The sequence below is a fragment of the Semicossyphus pulcher genome, unplaced genomic scaffold, assembly GCF_022749685.1.
Source record: "Semicossyphus pulcher isolate SPU_LCO1_2020_fin unplaced genomic scaffold, fSemPul1.0.p SCAF_8, whole genome shotgun sequence".
Lineage (NCBI taxonomy): Eukaryota > Metazoa > Chordata > Actinopteri > Labriformes > Labridae > Semicossyphus > Semicossyphus pulcher.
Window position 1 is genome coordinate 29,063,287 of NW_027211759.1, and position 25,834 is coordinate 29,089,120.

At 41.5% G+C, this 25,834-nt stretch overlaps 1 protein-coding gene across 1 annotated transcript; it reads right to left on the minus strand.

Moving 5' to 3' along the window:
• Positions 1-687: 687 nt before the first annotated feature.
• On the minus strand, positions 688-13,118 carry dyrk4 (dual-specificity tyrosine-(Y)-phosphorylation regulated kinase 4). The gene is made up of 14 exons (XM_069686307.1): positions 12,984-13,118; positions 10,288-10,371; positions 8,724-8,876; positions 8,467-8,617; positions 8,081-8,244; positions 7,057-7,193; positions 6,175-6,315; positions 5,257-5,395; positions 4,984-5,065; positions 4,681-4,853; positions 4,534-4,594; positions 4,234-4,363; positions 3,045-3,226; positions 688-2,460 (listed from the first exon to the last, which is right to left on the minus strand). Exons 1-14 carry the CDS (start codon positions 13,005-13,007, stop codon positions 2,183-2,185), a joined length of 1,899 nt encoding a protein of 632 aa, XP_069542408.1. The 5' UTR covers positions 13,008-13,118; the 3' UTR covers positions 688-2,182.
• Between the last annotated feature and the right edge of the window lie 12,716 nt (positions 13,119-25,834).

Genomic DNA, 25,834 nt, shown 5'->3' on the forward strand with positions numbered 1-25,834 from the left:
TGTAGCGTAGCACATACTCAAAGCCACAAAAAAAGTTTAGGGGAATTAAATATACCTTACCAAGCTTAATGAAAAGGCTTGTAAGTTTTAACAAAATTAAAACACTTAAACTGAAATGTATCCAGCAGCATAAATGAATTAATAATAAGCGACCTGCACGTTATGGAAGGCCTTAGGGCCACGTAATAGTTTGTGATCAGTGATAATATTCATGGCAGAAATATATCGAGCTTTATTTATGTAAAATGTAATAATTTGTCATCATCAAAAAGATTAGTTGACATTTGTGTGTACAATGTTTCACTGCGGGCTGCAGCATAACATAACATACATAACAACATAACAACTGGCCACATGAAGAGCAAAGTGCATGTTCAAGTGAGAGACTAATTTATTTTGAGATGGAATATAATAATGATACATTACTACAGGGAATTCAACAAGTTAAATTTAATCATGTTTTAAAAATTATTTTTCCAAATCCAATTTACAATGTAATACTTACCTAGAAACTACTGGTGGGCGACTGTACTGCGATTTAGAACCAATGCGATCCTTTGCAACAAGTGACAACATCACATTATATCAATGTTATTTCTGTTAAGTGATGGAAAGAAATGAAACATAAATAGGACAAAATAATGAAATATAAAAACATGTGATTTTTTCTTTGAAACAACTTTTTATTTAATCAAAAGAGACATAAAAATGTTTTATTTATTTTTTTACTTTTCTCATTTCAGCTACAATCCACCCTGTCAGCATCTCTGTTAGCTGAGTTTATGAGGGCCCTGGTCTATCTTCAGTTTAGATTGGATCTCTGTTGGCGACTAAAGACATCAATCAAATATAATTTTGATGATTACTTATTAAACAGTTTGAAACATTAGATGAGACATTATCCTTTCAAATAAAGGGATCCTGGCAGAGTAGTCTGAACCCTGGTCTGTTTGACAGGTAAGAATCCAACTGTTTCTAATCCAAGTGTACACACACGATAGTAAAGTGCAAGATGTCTAATACTGCAAGGCACAACTATCAATTATAGGATTGTCTTTTCGTTTCTAATATAAAAAAGTTATACAGACATACAAAATGTTTTCATACAGAAACAACACAACAAGTAAAACCTTGTCTAACTCCTCGATAAATATCTGAAATATTTTCTTAACATATGCCTGTATTACACATACATAGGAATCAGAGCAGAAATATATACAATAAAATCTATTACAAATTCATATTTTATGATTGTTGAATTAAATGATTGAACAAATATGAAACATTCTGTAATAAATAAGTGAAATCAATAATAATCAATATCTCAGCAACTGCATTCTTCACTTAAAAACAATATGACAATTATATGTTAACTTCATTAAAATAAAAAAACATTTTTGGCTCAGCCTTTATTGCACACATTTCTTCATGTTACCATTATTACAACTTCTAAAGAAATCGATCATACGGCAAAAAATTAAAATGTCATCCGTTTTCTACACATGCACCTTTTTATGTCAACTTATTTGTTTTAATAAGGAAAACTGAGAAAAGTTAAGTCTATCAAAGATTTCAAGAGCTGTTCTACTAATGAGGTTTTTAACTGTTTGATCTCGATTCAACAAGTGCATTCTCACGTGACAGACAGCGTGACATTTAAACAAAATGCCTGCCTGCATCTGCATCTTAACGCCTTTATAAAAAATAATAATAATAATAATAATAATAACTGGTTGATTGACTTCACTCTCTCTTTCAAACTGAAAGTTCCCAAGAAGAAAGCAAAACACTAAGACTGCATACTTAAAACAGTAAATAGAAGATGTCCCTCTTTGCTGATGATCAGTGTTCTGTGCTTACTTAATGTGGGAACTAAAAGTTTCCTTCCCATCAGGAGAAAGCATTCGCTTGAGCTATTTTTCAACTTGACTCAAGTCTTGGGTCTGACTTCTCTAACATGTTGTTTTGTGATCTGCTGAGGCCACAGGACCAACATGGCAGTGTTTGTAGCAAAAAAACAGCATTAGAAATCTTTACATTTTCTGTGTGAGCAGGCCCAAACTTTCTCTCAGGTGTCCATTAACTTCCACTTCAACAACTCAATTGCTCACAGGTGGGAAGTGGGAGTCTGAGCAACCCCATTTTCCACTTGTCATGAATGCAGCACGGTTTCCTTTCACTGTTAGACAATAGGTGGTAAACACTGAGACGGTTCCTGGCTATCTTTTCTCTCTGTGCCCAATTCCTCTTGAGGCTTGATGATGATGTGAACCGGCCTCTCTCCACCTCCCTCTGGCTGCTGGGTTTCAGTGGAGTGCTTGCCCTCACTCTCACACACTTCCTCCTCCGCTGAGGCCCCGATGGGCCGCAGACGCTCGGCAGGGGCCATCTTTGTTCCTGATGCTGAGCTGTCTCTCTTCAGCTTGTCATTAGTGCTGCTGTCTGAGCTGGCCTTCTCTGCTGTACAGAGGAAACAAAAGGCATTAAATGTCAGCTCAAGGATAAAACAAAAGAACTTCTGAGGTTTGTTTGCTGCTATTATCGGCCGCCATTTGCAAATATTCATTCAATTAGTGTGTTCAGATCCAACGCAAAGCAAATTTCCGTCTCCTCTTTGGCACAGCATTTGTTTCTGTTCTGGAAAGTAAAGACACTTACTTATAGAGCTGTGATCACACACAACCATAAATTATCCATCCTTTTCTGATTGAGTGTGACATCAGGTGAGTCAGAGCGCTTTTTATGATTTTTCGTCAGCTGTGTTGCGTAAATTTTTTTGCTGATGTTGAATAATTTCAACCTGCTCCAATGCTTATTTGCTTCTATTGGCGTCTTGACTTTGCATACAGTGCTGCATAAAAAGTTGCTCTGTGTTTGGTCTCAACACACCATAATTGAGTGAGCACCAAGCATCTATTCAACCTGAACTGAAAAAAATATAGATGTAAGGGAAGTGTTTACTCTATTTTAGCCAGGTAATTCTGACTACAATGAAACTAACTAATAAAAAAATAATAAAACCAGTAAACTGACTGTAGTCTTACCAGGCTTGCCGTTAGCTTGTTTGCGGAAACTGTGGTCACTGCCATTTTCTGTGCTGGTTGAACCGTCTGAGGCCTTCTTCAGTGTTGGCCGGGTTCTAGGCCGCACTTTGTTGAAATTTCCCTCCAGGATCCACTCATGCTGCAGCCCCTCATCAGGGGTCATACGCTTGGTTGGATCCCAACTGAAAAGAACAGAAAAATAATTTTAATAATAACTTTGCGAGCGCATATTGGTATGTGATCTTTAAAAGAGTATGGGTGAAGCAGGTTTTCATGAAAAATTCATATCTGATAGATAAAAGTAAAGCCTGGGCTTGTAGACTGATGTTTCCCAGTGAGCACCAACCGGGATTTCAACTTTGAAATTTGGTTGAAAACAGGATGAAATCAGTTCTGTATGTGTTCAGCATTTCAGCTTGTTTTCAACCGGCTAATATACAGTTACCACATCAACGTGTCAGAAATCATTATCATTTTGTTAATTTGTTCATTTTAGCAATGAAAGGGTTACGAAAGTGATGATTGTAGCGGCATTTCTCCAAAATCTGACTGTGACTGTGATGCACTGCTTGATTTTATAATCGTTTTAGTCGCTACCCAGCTAGCAGGGAACGTTCCCATAACATTGGCTAACTTTACCTACAAGTTGGAATTATGTTTGAAAGAAAACGTTTTAATCTAATATTCAAAGAACGTTTTAAGGATGTTTATCATTTCAAATAAAGTTCGTTAAAACTTAAACTAAGACAAAACGTTTTAACATCAACATTCTGAAGATATTTTCAGGATGTTAGTACGGCCTGAACTATCAGAACGTGATTTATAAAACAGTCCTGAAATGTGATTTGATAACAAAAGAACATTCTCACCACTAGTAAAAACGTTCTCCTACTAATAAAAACTTCCTGCTCAAAACATTACAAGAACATCGCACGTAACATTCTCAGAACTTTCTTAGAACAAATTATTTCCAGCTGGGTGTGAGACTTGAAAATTGCCGTTAATATGTGTGTAATGTGTGATGAATCTAGTGACAGAAGTTGGTCAAACCTGGTGTAAACATAACCGTTTAATCAACGTCTTCAAATAGTCCAGTTTTGAACGTCTTTTCAACGGGGGCCAAAGTCGTCATTTAAACGTATTTTTTCAACAGAAAAATGCTGGCTGGGTTACTTTAGAGTGAACTTACGTGAGGCAGCGTTTGATGAAGTCTAAGAACAAAGCATCATTCGTTTTCAGCGCAGTTGACAGCTCCTTTGAGTTGGGTCTCCTCTTCTTCCCCTTGCTGTTCGTGATGTTGCGGGGGTTTCCTTTTGAGTCTGCACACAAACAATACTTATTTATCATTATAACACCTTGTTCCTGTAGCAAAGTAAAAGCCTAGTTATTCATGTATCTACTGTGAAGCATATATAACATACAGAGATATCAGTAACAGATAATAGTAGTACATAAGATATAAAAAGAGCTAACTAAATTAAATCCTCACCAAAGAAAAGCCTCCTCCTCGATGCAGACTGAACAAAATCATTTGGAGGCATTCCAAGAACCTGTAAATTAAAACAACGGGACACCTTAACACACTAGAATAAAACCAGCAATAAATGTGGACACTTCTTATCACTTCCATTCTTACCTCCATGATACAAGCTATCTGCTCCACCTCACTCTCTCCGGGGAAGAGAGGATAGCCTGTGTAGAGCTCAGCAAGGATGCACCCCAGACTCCACATGTCTATGGCCATGCTGTAGGGGTGACCCAGGATGACTTCTGGAGAACGGTAGAAGCGACTCTGGATGTATGTGTAGACTGATGGATAAAAAACACAGAAGTGGTGAGGACTAATAGTGTTAAGATAAAGGTAAACATTTTCTGGAGTAGGCAGGGCCTTTTCTCTGGCAACATGGGAGCAGGGATTGTTGATGTTTCATTCTCTTACCCCTTTGTTGTTCATAGCAGCTCGATCCAAAGTCGACCACCTTGATGTTCCCGGGTCCTCTCTGAGACAGAAGGATGTTCTCCTGTTTGAAAGTAGCAGAAAAAACATTCAACACTCGCTATAAAAAGCTGCTGCGTTGTTATTCTGCACTTCAAGATGGGGCAAATTTGCACTTCCTGCAGTATAGAATTAACAGCACTACAGTGATTGTTTAAATCTCTAAATCCTAAATCGTGTCTCATGTTCAATATTCAAAAAATATATTGTCATTACCGGTTTGAGGTCACAGTGAATGATCTTCTCCCTGTGCAGCATCTGCAGGCACCTCAGGAGGGCATGAGTGAACCGACGGATGAGAGCGAGACTGAAGCCCTGGAAGTTGTTTTTTTTTATGAGCTCGTACAAGTTCACCCTGTAGAAAGAAACAAATATTGCATAAACAAAAATTGCATAACTTATTTAAAACACAACACTTTTGCTTTTCCCATATATGTACTCTGGTCATACAGTGCAAGGATGGCATGCAGAGGAAGCTCAATACAGATTCACTTATATAAAGATGCACCACATTAAGAACAGCTTCATATTCCTCAAATAAACGCTCTGAAAAAAGAAGGCTGCTCAGTTTGACACCTCACATTACCCCCAATAAAACACCTGCTGACTGCCAAGTTCACACTTGAAAATAATCTATGATTGTGCTCACAGTCAGAGGGAGAGGCTCAGGATGTGTCCTCCAGCTATTTCTTGCTACTTGTGATAGGCGTTAACGTCTTTAGACTGTGTAACCGGAGCCTTCACACCATGAAGCAAGAAGGGGTAAGAGATAGGTCCCCAATCAAGGCCTTAACTAAAGGATTCGGTGACAGTAATGTTAGACAAGGTGGTAGACCAAGACGTCCTCTAAAGGTCATTGAGCCAGAGTGATACACAAAACTATCTCCACTCAAATAGATATCAGATCACGCTAAAACACAGATAAGATACACAGAGATCACTTAACTCCTGATTAATTGCAGTAACGTAGCGTTACAAGCAATGAATAGAGACAAAAAGAAGCTCCGTTGAAGACGGATCAGTGATCTAACCCTGCCTTTGTACCTTTGAGAGGGGTGGCTCCTCTTAAATACCTTTTGAACAACTGATTAAGAGCTGCTAAAATGCATGCACAATGTAAGCATACTGACTGACCCGAGAAGCTCAAAGGAGATGCAAAGGTGATTTCTGAAGTAAAAGTACTCCTTCATGTGGATGACATTGTGGAGGTTGTCTTTGTCTTTCCTCTTTATCACGTCCAGGATCTTCAGCTCGACCAGAGCTTGGTGATGAAACCTGAAGACAGATTTACGGGAGGGGTTAACATTCTGAAATCCAAAGATATCATGTTATTTGAACATCATTATTAATGCATTTTTAAGGAAAACAGGGAGGGAATAGATAATGAAATAAATATGTCTATTCAAGAGTTTTAAATTCTGACAAAAGGGGATGAACACTAGGATGCTTTGGGAAGTTTTAACAAACTATATGAATACTTCATCTGTCATTTTTCTCGAACTAATTTCCATTTTATTCTAATGCTATTTCTTAATTCTAACAATTCACAATGTTCTCCCAGGTGAGATAAGATCAGCTAACAGCGTGCAGAGTTCTGCTTTGGCAGTTTGCCCCCTTTTTGTTTTCTGCATTATTGAAGAGACTTCTTAAACCTGATGGCTCCTGCATCTAACCTGCAGGATTCAGCGCAGTCGCTGCCACTGTGATCCTCGGTGAGGTAGGACAGGTAAGATAACACCATAACGTGCCGACTTCTATCATGCTAAATCAGGATCTCATTGATTTGGCAGACTCCTAACATGCAAAATGATCCGGCTGCAGAATGAGTATCGCTTCTCGCGAAAGAGTTGCCTCCTTTAATGTGACAAATAACTTGTTCTAAAGTGCATCTGGTAAAGTGTAGTGGGATTTAAATGAGTAGTACAGGACATATAATTCTTAGATCTTTTCCAGGAACAGGTTCAACTGAAGGTCAGGATGAAATGAGATCTACCAGAATGAAGTGTTTGGACGTACCTTTTCTTGTTGCGTATCATCTTAATGGCTACGAGTTCATTGGTCTTGTGGTCGAGACATTTCAGGACCTGCCCAAAGGAGCCTTTCCCGATCACTTCCAGCACCTCAAACCTGTAGGCTATGTGGTCATGCAGCACCTGGAAGAGCAACACAAAGAGCACTGTATTAATATTATTATATTGAGCTATGTTTGACTGTCACGGCCTTTGAGCCTCAATAGAGACATGAATCTGAACAGTGTCACTCAGCCTGAAATGATGTATTGTCACTTACAAAACTGCTTGTCAGTCACCTGGTTTAACAGGTCAGGTAAGCTTGCTGTCACATGGTCTGCTGACCTCAGAGCAGTTTATTGTTTCCAGTATTAAACGTGGGCAGGTGCTGGATTAAGGCCACATGAAGACATCTGGTCATACACAGTTCAGCTTAGACCGATGGAAAGCCGGTGTGTGTGTGTGTGTGTGTGTGTGTGTGTACTCCAATTTCATGTATCTGCACATATGCATGTGATTTGTGCTTCTAACTGAGAAGCGTAATAGTGATTTTGGATACTCCAGCAAATTAACAAACATTTTGTATACTTAAATAATTAAATCCATTAAAACTGTATCTTCTAAGCTACTTTCCTGGTAGCTTAAATCAGTGTAGTTCTTGTAAGCATTTATTGAATATTAGCTCTTTTTAGTTGCAATTTGCAATTTGATTCATCACAGTGAACTTTCATTACTCTTTATTTTACTGCTGGGCCTGTTTGAAAAGTCTTGGTTCACATGCCTTTGGGAGTAAAACAACGTAGTGGAGGATGTTGACACATATCTCTTCTCATGATGTATGTTATGTGTCTGGTGAGTGTTGTCGCTGCAGCCGGCTGACAATTTGCAAGTGTTGACCAACAGTAAGCAACGTTGATTTATTACAATACTGACATGTAAAACTGTCAGCACAATGTTAAACTGCTTTAATAAGATGTAGTTAACCCTTAGATGACCAAAGTGATTGTTGTGTAATTCTCCATCTCTGTTACCCTGATGTAGCTTCCATGCTCGTCATCATATCCAGAGTTCTGCGGTGAGCCTTGGGAACCCTCGATTTTCTGCGAGCCCAGACCCAGGAACCAGATCTCGGCGTAGTCCATGATTTCTTCCTGCTCAAACTCCGTCAGCCGATCTTGGAAGTTCTTCAGTGCCTCTGCAACAGGAAGTAAGAGGAGGACAGGATGAGTCACTTTTATATCAATAACTCCTCTGCCAAGAACAGAGGATTATGAATGCCAGCGGGTTATTTTTACCGCATTAGTGGAATGAAAAATATGACTTGGTTACATATTTTTGTTGAAATACCGTCTAAAGATTTAAATGTTAAATAACATCTCTGTGCTTTACTTTTGTTTGTATTCTTTTAACAACTTACCGATAGGGGACATGGGTAACCTTTGTCCCTCATACGATCTCTCTTTCTCCAGCTTGTTGCTGATAATCTTGCTGTTGCGGGAGACTGACACTTTGTCCATTGCTGCACCAAAGCGCATGGTGAACTGCTGGGTGGGCTTCGGCCTCTCATCCTGTACCAACAAACACATAGAGAGGAGAAGCCCCTTTGTATAATGAGCAAAGATAAAATACTGCTGCAGTAAGATATCACAGGCTGCTGCTGAGTGAGAGTCTCACCGGGTGTGTCTGAAAGTTGTTTTGACCCCCTTTAATGGCAATCTGTGGCAGGATGTTGTCGGACTGCTGGTGTTGGTTTTTAGCATTGCTGACCACCACCTGCACCACCGGCGGCTCAAGCTGAGGTAAGGTCCCGACACCAGGTCCAAACTTCTGTAAAGCAGAGGGTTTGTTTTTATTTTGAATGCATCCAATAAAAAAATTACATAAACAACATGACAAAGATTTAACAAAGAGAAATCAAATTGGGTCAGACAACAGAAGAAACATGATCAGTCAGGGGTTTCAAAGTTTGAAAGCTCAGTGTTTCAGGCAGAGTGATTTAGATAAAGCAAACTGGAGTCTAATTAAGAAAAACTGAGAATATTTAGGAAAATAAACAAACAAGTTTGCCAACTTCCACAGCTAGAAGGCTTTGAGATATTTCCCCGTAGGGAATATCTCGCTCTGCCTTTTCATGCAGAATAACAAACACTGAACAACAAAAGCAGCTACAGAGAGAGTTGGTCAGTGAGTGTCAAGTCTAAATGTATTATTCTTTTTACTTTGTAGCTACAAGCTTGTTACAGACCCTTTCATTGTTTCATGAGTATGTGTTTGTGTCTTGTCGGTTTTGGTTTGTATTCTTAGCTAGTGATCTACATCCCTTTCACATGCATTTGGTCTGTGCAGGCTCGGGTGACCTGGACCCCCAGCGGGTGGTGGCTGGAATTACTGATCAGGGTTAACGTGAAATGGGGACAAAGCCTGTGAGGCTGGGCCCTGACAGAGTCTGTCTGTGGAGGCTCTGTGGGGGAGGAGAGGAGCAGCAACCTGCTTTTCTCCTCCTGCCATCCTGCTTGCTCTGAAAGCACGATTACATGTGTCCCAGCCTCGACAGGCTAATGAAGATGGCAGTGAAGGGCAAAATTAGACCTCTGTCTCATGCCAAGCTCTCAAGGAAATATGAGATTTCCTACAGAGGTGAGGCTTTGCTAAGAGGGGCTTTATGGAGTATATCTAACATATACTTTATCTTACTGAGCTGCAATTTTTCTCATATTTCAGCGGGACATTTTCAAAACAGAGCCACCCCATCTCCTGCATGCTACCCTGTAGTCTTGAGCACTGATGGATTAGCAACATCATACATTTTTTCGCATTAATAATTAATAGCATTCCAGGAACAAAAAGGTTTCTCATTTATACAGTAAATTATTTGCTCTCACGTGTTAACAGCTGCGGCAGGATCTGCCAACTTGGTTATGACGCATAGAGATAGTGCTAAATATAGCTGCAAGCACCTGCCACAACAGGCACAGGAAGTAAACACAGTTACGTGCCCGTACATAACTGGGGGCATGCTGTTCCAATAAGGTGCGATTGTATCTGTGATGCGTTACACAACAGAACCACATATGTGCACACAGATGTTTAAAGTCACATGCATGTTTTTCTAAGATCCCAGGAGGAAAAACATGTCAATGTGTAGACAAGGTGTTGGTAGAGCCTAACGCAGTTTATAAACAAAGGGAAATGGTGGGTTTGTTCATACAGATGCATCTTGCAGAAGGGAGGCACTGACCTGTGAGCAGGGTCGGTTTGATCCAAGACGGTTGCCTTCTGATGGGAGTCTGTGAGGGTGAGGGAAGGCCTCCGGTCGTGACGTCTGTGGGAGGAATCAGAGTAGTTCATTAAATAAGATGAGAACAGTAAGCCACGATCACATATGCACATTTTTTCTATTTTTGTGGGTCTGCAGTGAACTGCAAAATGCATGACAGCATCATCTCTAAAGTCGGATTGATTAACTATTTTACATCACAAGAGATACATTAAAGCAGTCCTTTTAAATAATAATAAAGCTGCTTCCAGTGTTAATGCTGCTTGGATTCTCCACTCTCCGCAGAAACACGTAGCCTGTGGGCAGCTCAGCAACGCTGCAGCCAGACGAGCAAAAATAATGCAATGTGATCTTAAAATAGATTGCTTCTGTAAAAAAAACCCAGCAACAACGACCCTCTCACTATGTGGTGCTCCTGCCTGTTTGAGCAGGTGTGTGCACATGTGCACGTCCATGTGTAGAGCAGTGAGGGTACACGTGCCGCACAGCCTGTGAACAGCGGAGATACACTGGCCTCAAAGCGTTAAAGGGAAGTGATGACTCTTAATAACAGAGTTCCGGACACATACATTTGGGATGATTGTGTCTGCTTCTCTCTGACACCAAACCAGCTAACATGTGCTTTACTAATCCACGGATGAGCGTGCAGCTGTGTTTAGAGAGAACATATGGGTGAGATAAAGCTTAGCCCAGTAGGGATACGTGCTACACCCACTCTGCCAGCCTGGCAGGCAAGGGGGGGGGGGGGGGGGGTTGTTTAATCATATTCTTTATTGTTTCCACTGATCAGTGATCAGATCCGTGAAGCAGCAGTTCAGTGGGAGGAGGGTCTGAACTGGTCCACCTGTAGATGCAGATGAGACACTGAACTGCCTTCTTCTTACTCCCTACTGGTCTTACTGGTTACAGGTTTAAACTACACTTATCCTGCAAAAACTCCTCAGCTTCGTTCATACATTGATGTTGATACAGTCTTTCAGTAAGACAAGCAGCCAACACATGGTCATAGACTCATGCAATACCATACAGAGGTCATGTTGCATCCCAGGAGCATGATGGGTGACAGCAGGAGCCATGTAGGTTAATGTGGCAGGTTGGCTTCTAAAACATCACCTGTAAAGGTCTTCGGTAAGCCTGCCTAATGAGCACTGAGCCAGTGGAAAGCCAGTGACATCATAACATATGCCCAAGCGCAGAAAAAAATAGTGACTGTGACCTTTAAGTGCACTGTGATGACTGAGTGTCAGAATGTGAATATGAATAATGAGCGTCAGTTGTTCAGGGACTAAAGAGTGACGGGGTGCAAACATTTCTGTATTACAACTTGAAGTTTTTTGTCTCATTTTTTAAGATCAACATTGATAAGGTTTAATAGGCATATTGCTGTTGATAAGAACCTAAATTTCAAGTTTCGAGCAAAAGAAACAAATGACATAATATTTCAAACAGACATGATTTCAATGTTTGATACTATAAACTCTTTCCTGCGTGCACTTTAATGCAGACCACTTACACTCTGCACAAATAGAACATGCATGAAAAGAGATGTTGTGTAATGCTCGCAGTGACAATCAGGTTTCACACATAAATAAAGAAGTAAGAAGTGAAGACAAGGAATCAGCCGTCAAGAGTTATGCCTGCAGCTCTGTATCTGTGTGACCCGGGGTCTTTGCTGGAGGTCAGATCATCGCAGCAGGAGTGTGAGAGCAGCTTTGGCTCATTAGACCCTCCAGGGTCAGTTGGTCAGAGGGTCAGCAGAGCAATAAAACTTTGGGTAAACATCAACAAAGTGTAAAGCTGTGTGCATGCACACCATCAACTGTCGGACATGCATGTTTGAAAGTGTAATCACACTTCCCGTCAATGTCAATGCACCAAGTTGTTTCATGTAGGCACTGAATGCGACCACAGGGATGCATGTGCTGTGTGCATAATCACTGATCAATTCATGTGATCAAATTTGTGTTAAAAACAGAAAAAAAATAAGACCAATTTAATTATTTTTAAGATCCAAACACAGCGAGGGTTAAATTTATATCACTTTCCATGTAAGGTGTGAAAAATACACCAGAACGCATATAGACTTACAGAATCTGTCAGCACAACAAACGCTGGAATAAGTAGGCGAAAGAACGACTGAAATAGAAATGGATCAGATTTTTCATCATAACTTGGCACGTGGTCAGGAGAAAGGGGGCGGACTACAGAATAAGCATTCATGTGGGATAACTTGTGGAGGAGAAATGGAAATAACTCAAAAGGGATAATTGTTGGCAGGGATCAATACAGATAAAGAAAAGAATGGAGAGTAAAATGTTTCCATTTTAGTTTATCATTGTAAAATGATACCTGTGGAGGGTTTTACCCAAAAAGGAATTAGTCTGGAGTGAAGCCCTGTATCTGGGCAAAAGAAATTCTTATTCCATGGAAAAGCTAGCCGGTCACTACAGGGAAATGTAAAAGTGATACTGTGTGAGAAAAAGTGTGGTATGACAACAACATCAAAACTCTTTCAATGATTAGAAACCAGACCACTTCTGACATTGATGGAAAATCCCACTGATATCGACTATGAATATAAACCAGTCCACCCTAGACATACTATCACAATTAAGTGCAGGAAATTAATATTTCACCAACAAATCAAAGAGCCTCACCTTGTTATTAATTTCTGGCAACATTTTGTGATATCAGTTTCAGTCTTTGCAGCAGCTTGGATCCAAACAGAAGAGAGATTATAAAATCCAACAAAGACTCATTGTATCCAACTCTGTCCAGTCTGAGAGACACTCTTTCCACCAGTCCAACTCCGACTGAAACAACACTGATGAGTAAAATCCCGATGACTGATCCACCGACCCAAACCTGCCGTACAAACGGTTTTACGCGCACGAGGTGAATGCGCTGTCGTCAGAGAGGAGATTAGCGAGCGAGGCAAGCTGTTGAGGGTCTATGCGCCTTGACGCGTTTGCAGCTAAGACACTGAATGAGCCACCTGTTCAGGTTTCTGCAGCTGACAGCTGGGGCTTTCCCGATATAGATTTGTTTTTACCCGTTTGCTGTCGTCCACCTACACCATGCTGTGTGACTGATGCGCTCTCCTACACCGACGCTGCAGCCACAGAGAGCTTTACACCGACGCACGCACGTCGTGGCCACACTTATTCTACAGTAATGTTGTGTAGACTGCTCGCTCTCTTCTAGAGAGAATCTCCATTGTGCAAAGCGGTGTCATACACTCCTCTGCTATTCTGGAAATCTAATAATTCTTGTTTCCAGCGAATCGTCACTAATGTCAAGTGTTTGAACACCCAAGCGAGCTGCAAGATGTCAAAGGACCGCAGGATGAAGAAGACTGATCACTCTGAAGTTAGGCTCCGTAGAAAACAAATTATATGATATCACAACAGTAAATTAATATCACTTGTTTAATAAAGGTGCTCCCACGCTGTATTATGGTATATTTATTTAACTATATGGTCCCGGGGCTCTCAACACTGGTGATGTCTAAGGATGGATTGCTTTTTTTCCAGCGCAGATAATAATGTAGTATTTTAATAATGTGCCCCTATTCTTCTTGAATCCTTCAATGTATTCAAAAATGCAACATCAGGCAGTGTGGGGGCAGCATTGGCAAAAACAGAGACAGATTCAGAATTCAAACAGATTGCATATCTTCTTCATCAGAGCAGGAAATATTGTGACACGTCAGTCTAATCTTGACTAAAGATTGAAATGGTTTTACTGCACAATATCAACTCTTATAACAAGAAACCAGACGTTACAGCATCAGCTCAGTGTTGTTGTTATGATGCAAACGGAAGAAGAGGACATTTGTTTTCCAATAATTAGTCGCCACCACAGGGGAGGAAACAACTCAGGTGCTCCATGTGATGAAGAGCCCAGGAAGGAGATGAATATGATTAGCTGACAGCTGTTATGCAACAGTGGAGGCCACTTCAGTAATCAGCCTCAGCTTTGGGACGGGATGAGACGAGATGAGCTATTGAGGAAGCTGCTGCTGCCCTCCTTATTGCACTCTCCTAATCTCCAATATTCCCCAATCTCTTGTTGCATTTAAAAAGTTCAATGAAAGCACTAAATAATCATGAAGTTAAATCACAGGAGCATGGAGCAGAAGACTCATACATGTGATGGGCCCCTGCTGGTGGAGTGGCCTTTCAGGAGAGTGGGGAGGCAGAGAGACAACAAGAGGGAGAAAGGGAAGTGGGAGGCTCCTTTAAATCTGCGCTGATTAATAATGACAAGGTCAACAGTGGGAGGCACTCATATTATACAACCTGGATTACAGCCACATAAGAACAGTTCACGCTTCATAACAACCAACAACCTCTGGGGCAGGGAAAGTGGATGCGCTTCAAACTGCAGTTCCTCGAGTGGCCACTTGAGGCTGGCTCCAAAAGAGAGTAATTTCCTATAGAGCCCTGTGTTAAAATGCCTTACCTTGCAGCAGAAATAAACATGTTTGCAGGCTTGAAAGAAAAACTATTTGTTCTCTATTACTACACTGGGATGGATTTTTTGATTGAATTATACTCAGGCTTAACGTAATGCATAGTTAGGGGCGTGGCTGCATTTGCTTACAGGTGGGTCCCTTTCGCTGTCTACTATATGTCAATCACTGAACTTGACTGATCTTTGCTCTTTGCAATGTTGGTGACTTTCAGAGATTATTTTCATGCAGTATAAGACGTCCGGCTTGCAGAAAATCAACAGTCCAAACAGTTTGGTGAGTGAATTATAATATTAAAATGTTAACAATGATGAACAAGTAACTGTGCCCACATTACCTGGCTTGTGAGCGCTTTCAGTGTTTCTCCTACATTGATTTATTGTGGCAGCCATCGTTTGGAGTTAGGGTTGAGAAGAGATGGGGCTGTAGTAATAAAACGAAGGAGCCCGGTTTGATTTGTTCAACGAGTAGGCTAGTTTGCTTCCATCCAAAATGTCTCTTAGATTTTTTTTTAATGAAACAGCCGTGAACAGAATCTCATTGTGTGGGAAACAATGTCATTCAATACCCAGCCACTGAATAAGCCTTGAGCATGCTTTAGTACTTTGATAACTTAACAACCCCAAGTTCATCAAAATATGGTCACTCCTGGCTCACAAAAAGACTTCAGAACAGCAATCCACAAACCAGGTGATGCACACTGGCAGTGGAGCTTGATGAAGCCAACAGGACAACATCATCTGCACAAAGCAGAGATTAAATTCTGAGGTCGCCGTTCATGCTCATAGAAAATATTATATGCACAGTGCGTACAGGTTTATGGCTCCCGGCGCTGCTGCAGTACAGTCTTTGCTGTAGATTTGGTTTGTAAAATGCTTGTGTTACACCATGCTGCTGTGCAAGTCATTTTACTTCACTTCACTGATGTATTTAAGGGTTAGAATAATTAGTGAATTTTCTCAAATTATTTTCGAGATATTCAGTTTTATGATTTGGAACTAGGTTTTGGAAAATACCGGTTTTGCTTCCTGCAGAGAGTTAGATAACATCAATACCCTCATGTCTGTATGCACTATGCCTGCCTGGCTCTGCCGAACTGTAACAAACTCTGCCTCACAACTTTCATACAACTATAGTTAGTGAGCATGCTAATGTTAGCCAACTCGCTCTAACATAAATACACTGCATGACTCCGGCATTGTGCTTTGTAACCAAACGACAAATTACGCGAACCAGCAAGTCATCACAAGCATTAGTGAACATTAGCCAGGCAGGGCAGGGCGGCTGGAGAGAGCTGGGATGAAGCACTTGTACTGTGATGGAACATGGTTTTGTTTCTATGACAACAATAAGTTGTGGGTCTGTTTTGATCCCTTAAAGCAATCCAAGGTCTCTCCATGATTCGCATGCCCTGCCGAGTCATGCCTTGACTCTAGTTTTCCCCCTGACGTCGATCAGAGGTACTCGCGAACGCGTAGATATGTCACATCCTCTTCTTTCACGCAAAACCCGTCCTGAGTGCTTTACATAAAAATCAGCCTACAGGCTGTTAGAGGCAATGGAGGAAGTTGGGGAAGGTCTCAATTTATCAGTTCCCATACTATCCCTTCACACATTGGCAATAAAAAATTAGATTTGATTGATGAATATATGTAAAATCTTACATACAGCCCCTTTAATACCGTCAGTAAAAGTAGGTCGCCCTTCTTGGATTCTAGCATTCATGATCATGGATAAAGAATATATATATATCAGTACAAGGTCTTTTCTTTCTCAAGCCTTCTGTTCATCTGCCAACAAACCAAAAGTTTCCAAATAACAAGACAATCGCTCATTAAGAGTTTGTAACTAACAGGGCCATTATTTTGGGACTTGGGGATTGGTTTTAATATAGATTTGTGTCAAACAGAGGGAACCGGGCTGTACTCCAAGCAAATATAAATAAAACACGGGAGTTTCAATAATTCATTCAGTAGAAGACCCGCTGCTTTTCTTAGTTTAAGTCCTTTTTTCTTCCTCTGCAGTAATAGGAGAATTTAAGCATTGATTAGGGTAATAAGAACCTTATCAGCATCTACATTATTTTTAACATCAGCAACCCTTGCAAGAAAACAATCATCCCACTCCCCCGGGCAGATACTTCCAGAAAACAACAAACCAAAATTAGTTTCCCACTTCCATTTTCCAGCAGTTCCATCTGGATTTTTTAAAAACTCTCTTGGGGCCTATTTTCCAAAATGTTACAATGTTAGAATTTCATTAGAATTTTCATTTAGCATAGCTACAACACAAGCAATGATCAGGACAGGAGGGAACGAAGTCAGTAAGAGCCAACACACAGCTTCAAGTGCGATCAGACGCTGGTGTTGACAGGCCGTGTATAGGGCGTTTTTTGTTTTTTTAATAATAATCATCAGCAATATCAACAAGATCAATATAGTCATCATCATCATCATCATGAAAATTCTAGTCAGCATAAACTACATCCTCGATGTCATTAAGTGCAGAGGCATTGAGGATTATTTGTTTGCAAACGCTCTATTTTTATATATTTTCTATAATTAGGACAAACTAGCTCTTGTTTGTTTTATCTAAGAAGTGTAACCAAAAGCTGTAGTTTTACTGGTGTTATTTTATGCCTGGGAGCACTAATTGCATCCAAAGGTTTTGGTAAGCTAAGCTAACTGCATTTTGGCTATAGCTTCATATTAAGGATGAATGCAAACTTTTCCTTTTATATTGAATTATGCAAAGAAAGGGAAAAGCACTAGTAATGCTTCTGCACCTACGCTGCTGTGACAACATTCATGATAAAATCACACATGACTGCCTGAAAGTATTAAAGGGTAAAAGCAGGGACATTTAGTTTAAAGGTTTAGTCCAAAATCTTGCTTTCTTGCCGAGAGTCAGTTGACATAAATACCCTCATGTCTGTATGCTGTACACAGCATATTAGCTTAGCACAAAGACAGGAAACAGGGGAACACAGGGGAACACAGATGACCTGGGCCTGTCCAACTGTAACAAACTCCGCCTTACAGAACCATTGAAACTCTTTAAGGACCTGTGTCCACTAACAGCGAGTCCACAACCTCAATTTCAGAGCGCTTCTCACCAGCGCTTACTGTTGCTAGGTTACGAAAGTTGTCTGGAAGCACTTAAATTGCTCTGTCTACTAAATATTTGCTTTTATTCATGGCAATTTGACAAAGAAATGTAAAAACAATGTAAAGGAATCGCCCTACAACTGGAGATTGTACCCTCAAAAAAAAGACATGAGATAAATGTAAGTGACAGCCAGGATTAGCTTCTCCTCCGCCATTGTTATTGACACAGTTGATATTAGATGTCCCGTCCCTGCTTGATTTTGATTGGTCGGTGAAGGAAGAGGTAACATCGATGGGCTCTGTGGTTTTCAAAAAGTTGAGCTATTTTCGAAGGAGAGCGCTGTGAGCGCAGCGACAAAACACAGCTGACACTGAGGGCATTTTTGCGCTGAGGACGCTGAACTACATTGGTTTTGTATGAAAAATAAGCGCTGCCAGCACAGGCCCCATTTGAGGTAAAACATTACATCTTGTTTGTTTAATCTGGACAGAAAACAAAGTGTAAACATATAACATTGTGGTTTTATCTGTATTATCTTTTGTTACCTTTGGACTGTGCTCGGCTAGCTGTTTCTCACAGTCTAAGCTAAGCTAACCAGCTTCTGGCTGGAGCTTCATATTTAGGATACATGAAGACAATATCAGTCCTCTCATCTAAAAGAGAAATTAATTGAAAAGTGCATTTCCAGAAGTGACAAACTTTTCCTTTTATATTATAGCATGCAGAGAACAAGAAATCATGCTCTAGCTCTGAACTCTTATACAGGATGTTGGGTATGTTTGGGTATGTAGAGGTCAAACACATAATTAAACTGTATGCAAGTCAGGCACTGTTTACCTGCCACAGCTCATGTGGGAGAGTCATTGTACTGTGTGCATTCTGTCACCCAGGTGACAATGCATTTGTTAGGAGGAGCCACTGGAGCAACACAATGCAGATACAGTATATCTCACCATGCCAACCAAATATTGCTGAAACACAGTCACAGTTTCTGTATGTCTGACGTATACCAAAACAAAGCATGTGGAACAGATATCTGTCCGTCCCATCTTTCCTCTCTTGCCTCCAAACATACCTCGGGTTGGACCCTCCTGTTCCGGCCCCAGCAGCAGCCCTGGAGGAGGCTAAAACCACAGCAGGCAGGTGAGGTCCCGTCTTCCCACATAGCACATCTCCCCCATGCTGCCACCACCACACCTTAAGTCCACCACAGCCTATAGACAGGTGGTTCACTCAGCAGGTCAGAGATCACACAGACAGCCTCCAAAGAAATATGAAGGGTGATGACGATGATGCCTGCGTTGCATTTCCTCCGACTTTTACTTTAGGAACTGTAAGTCAGGATGTTGCTTCTCGACTCCGTTTTACAAAAACAAATTCTTCTTGAAGTCACGGAACTTTGATGCTCTGAAGTTCAGTAACACAGACTTTCCACTGTCGTCTTCAGATGTGAACAAATCCAGAAAACATCAATAACTTCTTCTTAATGCAGAACTAGTTCGACATAGCTCTCCCCTACACTCTGCACTTGTCTGCATCACATATTCATATATTCTGTTTACCTAAGACCTTGGTGCCTCTTTGTGTTCCTCCTCTTCAGGTTCCTCTAAACTATTTTCTCTGCTCCAGGACACAGACAGTGCAGAAAGGCAGCTGCAGACAGACAGCAAGAGGTTGCTTTGTGCTGCTGCTATAATCGGTGAGGGAGTGCTCTCTGTCTTTGCCGCTGCCGGTGACGTACGGATGGGACTCAACAAGGGACCCATCCTGAGCCGGAGACGCAGCAGCAGGGGCCTGGCACTTAGCTTCCTGTAAAAAGGGCTTCTGGGACTGCAGGTTGAGGGAAGGGTGGGGAGGGTTATGGAACTATAAAGAGAGGTACTGTAGATACAGATCCCATGATCCTCCCAGGAGAGCTCATCATGGTGCTGAGGAAGTCAGACAGCAGGGAGGAGGTGCAGCTCCAATGGGCCTCCCACGGGGTTCCACAGACAACTTTCCTCTGCCTGCTCACTTGCCACTGTATCTTGGAGACAAAACCAGTGGGGCTGTCAGCTTCTTATCCCCCCTCCATTTCGTCTACTGTTCTGCACCTTCTTTGCTGCTGCCACAAACCCCTGTGGGATGCTACAGTCATGCTGACAAGTAATGCGTAGGTGAAAGCTTATCCCACCACGCCCTGGCTGCTCCTGGCCTCCCGCCTGCTGCACACAGCAGCAGAGAGCTGCAGAGTCCACAGCAGGACCGGAGACATTGGCTGAGTATGAAGTTTATACTGCAGGTAGTCGGGGGGAATAAAGTGCTGTAATTACCTCTCTGCAGCTCTTTATCTCTTGTTGATCATAACATGATTTATTGAAGGATACTAAAAGATGTTGGAGCACCAACTCTCTGCTTAACTTGAAGTCGTTTGGTTACAGTGCAGCATTTCTGTTTGAATGTTTGCATTCCTAAGGACATGTCCTCTTAGCGACTACAAGTATCTTTGCTCATATTAGTTCTCCCCCACTACCCAAAATACAATCAGTAAATCACCCTGTTTTGGTGACAGGAAAAATGTTGCTATTCCTGTAGCATGAAGCAGCAGGGGACTGTATTTCATTACTGCCCGGTCAGCCAGTCCTGACACTTACACAACACAGTGCGAGCTGCTGTATCTCTTGTCTTAGGAGTAAGAAGTTACCAAGAACAAATACATGTTTACTGTACTGTACTGTACTGTACTAGAGTTTCCAGCTATCTGTACTTTTAGTATTGACTTTTCTGACAACGTTTAACTGTTAATTAAATAGATTAAATAGAAGGAACAATATCACACAACACTCAACTCCTTGGTGTATCCATCATTACAAACCATGCATAACAGACGTTACATGATTAAATAGTTATCAGACCTAACAAACAAAAGGGGAAACTCGACAAGGAGAAAGTGTAAGCGATGTCTGGGACCAACAGGGATAATCTGTAGCATCACAGATGAAAGTAAACCACGATGTTGGAGCCATTTTGAGCGTGTGTGTTATGGTTGTTTTCAGTTGTAAATCATTTGATGAATATATTGTTATAATGATTTACTTTGACCACTAGGGTATGTATTTGAGTTGGGTAATTGGTCACATGACTAGGTCATGTGTTTATAGGTCACATGTGAATAGAAGTTGGTTGGTATAGGTGGAGGGAACATGCGGTTCTTACCGTAACACACAGACATAACCGCAGGATCACAGCGTCATTGGAACAATAAACACTCATCATCAACTGGTAATCACCACTCATCTGTTCTGTCATTGCAATAAACGGGAACATCACCCAAATGCAATATCATTCTGGACATATATCATTTGGATACACGTCAAGACCTGTTTTCATTCACCTATGCATGGTGACTAGCTGAAGGTTGGAACATTGGTTTGGATAGTCACTACACACGATGTTGAGCAGATTCAAGGCAAGACATTCCCAATTCAGCTGTTTTACACAGGACTAAAGTACACTCCCAAAAATGACGTATGATGGTTCACTTAACTTTGCACAGAAACAGCCGTTAGAAATGTCCTGCGAAGGGTTACTCTTTACTCTTACACTGTGAGGACACGTCAGAGCCTCTTCTTTTCACCTTTCATTCAGTAAAAAGTTGAATCGGTCATTCAAATGTATTTTTACACAAAGATCTCTGCTTCTGCTTGAGGATACTTTCTATGCCTTGTCAACTCTAAGCACAACTATACAAAAGTCATTTGAGCAGCTGTTGGCCTCCCAGAGCCACACCTTTCCCACATGCCTGAACCATCAGGATCCCCACAGAGTGACCCGGCCAGACGAGTTAAAGCAGGAGCAAATTACCTCCTCTCCGAGGCTATAACCTGGTGCCTTACATTCTGTCGGGCTCTGGCTAATTGCTGCCAGCTGCCGAACAAGGCCCAGAGAAGCGATACGAGCTGCCAGCCAAAACAGACAGGATCAGAGTTTCCCTCCATTTGGCAGAGAGGACTTGTGGGTAGTTTGACCTGGCTGGCAGGTGGACTGCAGCATCTGCACTTTTAGCTTCTCAGTGACAACGTGACAGCATGCGAGATGTGGGTCGAGTTCACAAGTTGACACAAGCAAATACACTTACAGGCATAGAAGCAATTATAGGCTCAAGTGCGACTTACATGTGATAATTGATGATCAGCAAGGAAGTGCCGATTTATAAAGCGTTTCTGGTGATGCTACCTCAGTCTATTCTTTATTCTTGCTGCTTATGAATCTAGATTTATTGCACAGAGGCCGATAGAAGCGCTTCCTTTTAATCCCATATGATATAAAGTCATGGTCGATTCTTTGTCTGTTTATCTAATAAAAGAAAAGAATATTTCTCATAAATCTATAGCTATAAATAGTTTCTTGTCTGAGCGTGAGGCAGCCTCAGTCCCACAGAGGGTTCATATTTGCACAGCAGCGACTGACTCAGCTAAAGCTACTGCAACAATAGCAGCTGACTTACACCCAGCACACAGTCTGTGTATTACAAGAACATGCAATAAGCTGTTATTATTGTGAAGTTATTACAATCAAGTCAAATTCTGAGTGTTTGTCTGATTATCCTCATTGTGGGTCAAAAGAACCGAGTGATTCTGAGTGTTTCTTTGTTGCAGTAAATCTGAGCGCATGTGGTTGTTGATGGAGACAAAGCTGAAAATTAAGCGGGGCTCAGGCCAAGCCAAATCTCATTAGCCATGTGGAGAGGCTCACTCCACTGCGGTGAAGAGGGGGAGACAGCAGAACAAACTCCTTCATTCAGCTGGTGACCGACAGCAGGAACACAAGCGGTGGTTCGATTGTAGCGAGGTCTATGGAGTCGGATGCATCAGTCACAGTCCTGCTTTGAACTATATGTTTGCTGCGTAGCTTCAGTTACGGGACATTCAGTTCAGCTGCAACATATAAATACACAGGGTGGTGTTTGCTCTTCAGATGATACAAACATGTAGCTGCTTGAATCTCTGACTTTAACGTAAAGCTAAAACCAATAATATAAACGAGAAGTTGATTGATTACTAAACTACACCACTATCATTGAATTATTATATTTTTCTTATTGACTTGCCTTTCTCAATAAATTAAATATATAATAAATCACATACATATAGAAAATCATGACTTCCTTCAGTTAGTTTTTAATTACGGATAATGAATCTGCACAACTTTAATGTGCAGAAATAGCCCTAAGGCAGCATCAATACATTTCATTTTCTCTGTTTTCCCGTAATAACGAGCTATTTTTAGTTGTCTTCTCATGATCTCGGCTTATGTATCTCGTTATCTCGAGATAACAAAGCTTGTTTGTTCGTGATAACGGGATAATTTTCTGTCGATCTAGAAAACAGAACCGGGTGCTCACTGTGATATTACAGAGCAGGACATGCCATGCTGCCATTGCCCATACTCATGAGGTAAGTTAAGCCTGTTTGTTTTGTGCTTTTGCAACTCTGAGGATACAAGTTATGATCATCTGACGTTACAGTGGTGCAGCGTTGTTGTCTCGAGATATAAATAAGTCGAGATCCAGAGAAAACAATCGGAAATTACTCGTTATCACGGGGAGATGGAGTACATGAAATGTATGAATGCATGTCTGCTTAGGGCTTCCGTACAGAACAATAAATGGGCTGCACTTATAAAGCGCTTTTCTGACGGCCTTCAGGAGCAATTCGGGGTTCAGTGTCCTGCCGAAGGACACTTAGACATGTGACTGCAGCAGTGAGGGATCGAACCACCAACCTTTTGTTTGAGAGACAACTGACTCTACCACTGAGCCACTGCCGAAATCATTCATTTTCATGATATGATTCATGAGAAAGTCAATAGATAAAACTGTTGTTTGGTTGGTGCTTTGTCCTCATTCTTTCTGTGCACAATGACATCGTTTCAGTGTCTGTGTCTGCAGGTGTTTTTGCGTGGGGCTGTGGATGGAGGCGGAGGCTGACCTACTGCTGCATATTTGTGTCAACTGTGGCAGCTCAACAATCCCACCTACACACAGACACCACATAATCCTCCCCTGCTCTATAATACATGACACATCATTTCAGGTCCTGTGGATAAAGCAGGAACAGACACAACATCATCCTGTCTGTCTTCTTCAGCAGACACAAACCCAGACTGCCACAAAGTGACCAGAATTAGGTCACAGGTCACGTTCGCTGGTATTATTTTTGATGATTGGAGCTTGTTGGCATTAAAAACAAAAGCCCATTTCCTCAACAGTGTGTCTGAAAAATTAATCCCTCACTTTTCAGGATAATGTAAAAAAACCCCAGAGCTTTTAACTAATCCTGTGCCTAAATGCAGCTTCCCTAAAAACAAAGCTCTTTCAAACAGCCATAATCACAGTCCTGTGCTCAATCAGTCAGTGCTCAGAATACTCTGTTTCTACTGTGTGTGCTCTATTTGCATCTCTCTTAACTCATCTCTTATTTCTCTGCACTGCAGTCGTATAGGGAAGCAGCGTTCAAATAAACGCGACCCGGAAGAATGTCAGCAAAAAATGTGCAACAAATTCTTTTGCCTTTGTCTTGAAACTTCTTCCCCACACAATACAACATTCAGGAGAGGCAACGGCATTATGACAATGTGAGGTAGAAGGGCAGTTATCACAGGCAAAATCCTCTGAAATATTTAAAGATCTTTCTGTGTAAGGAGTCAGTAAAGAAACTAAACATTAGGTGCACATTAAAGTTGGTACTTTCATTATTTTATTCACTGTCTGATAATGAAAAACAGAAGCCTGAGAAAATTGAACTGATTTTAATGCTGTCACAATGGGACCATTGTTGGCACCCAGTTTTTACATCCTTTCCGTTGAGTTAAAATCCCAAGAGAACATATTTGGTAAAGTAGTCAAGCTTCATCACCCGCTCCTCAAATAACCTCGACTTAAAACTATGTACATACTTTTCAGAGCAACATAATCAGCTGTTTTTCTCTCCAAGTTGCCACAGTCTTGGAAATCTTACCTCGTCTAAGTTCTGCGTTTTTCCATCCCTGGAGTGAGATCCGACCCAGGGCCCCATGTCACAACGTAACTGTTATTTTAATGGAGCCGAACTCATGAAATAAAAGGTCCCACTTGCAGCTGAGGCAGGTGTAGCGTACGACTAGCACAGAGTGTGTATGCGATTTCTCAGGCCTGTGTATTTATCTCCATAATCAAAATGTGCGTGTCATGGGTTTTGGTGCTAAATATGCTTACAACACTGCAGGCTTTAGCCCGTATCATGTGCGGGTCAGGTGTTGACCTGAATGCCCCACACTCTGCCCTGCCAGGTCCGAGAACCCGAGGATGGAGGAGACGCGCTGCAGCAGCCGGGCCTGTGTGAGTGATGAAGGCCTGGCATCTCTGGCAGCTCTGGGGTCACACACCTTGTCCTCAAATGGCTCTGATGTTGCCCCCTAATGAATCATATCCTCCAGGCAACACTGTGCAAATCACCACATCGCATTTTCCATTTTTAATGTCCCCCTCTCGACTTCAAATCTTCCTGCCATGCTAAAAGCGGCTTAGTTACAGCGAGTCACTGACTTGTTCCATCACTGCCTGGATCCCCTCACCCTGCCCTCGCAAACCTTTTCTCAGTCTCCTCAGTCCTGCAGGGGTGATGGGCAGAGGTGAGCTTTGTCACCCAGGTAAGATGAGCATTGTTAGCCCTTCTTTTGACCCTATAAACACAGACTCTCCTGTCACCTTCCACAACAACCTCGCAAGGTGATCCGCTTTTGTCGCCACCCTGTCACAAAAGCAGCGATGTCCGAGCTAGATTGACACAGACAATACGCTGCCTTCAAATTGTAACAATTAGTGCAAATTAGAGTTAATCTGGTGACATGTGCAGCAGATGAAGACAAAGAGGACTGGAACGCTTGTTGTCTTTGGGTGCCAAATAC

What these genes read in the sequence shown, in the direction of transcription:
- dyrk4 (XM_069686307.1), bottom strand. Translation starts at nt 13,007, where the DNA reads ATGTTGCCAGAAATTAATAACAAG. An exon ending in AGATAGCTTGTATCATGGAG is followed by an intron (nt 4,595 to 4,680) that starts GTAAGAATGGAA and finishes TTTAATTTACAG; the next exon opens with GTTCTTGGAATGCCTCCAAA. An exon ending in GAGGAGGAGGCTTTTCTTTG is followed by an intron (nt 4,364 to 4,533) that starts GTGAGGATTTAA and finishes GTTTGTGTGCAG; the next exon opens with ACTCAAAAGGAAACCCCCGC.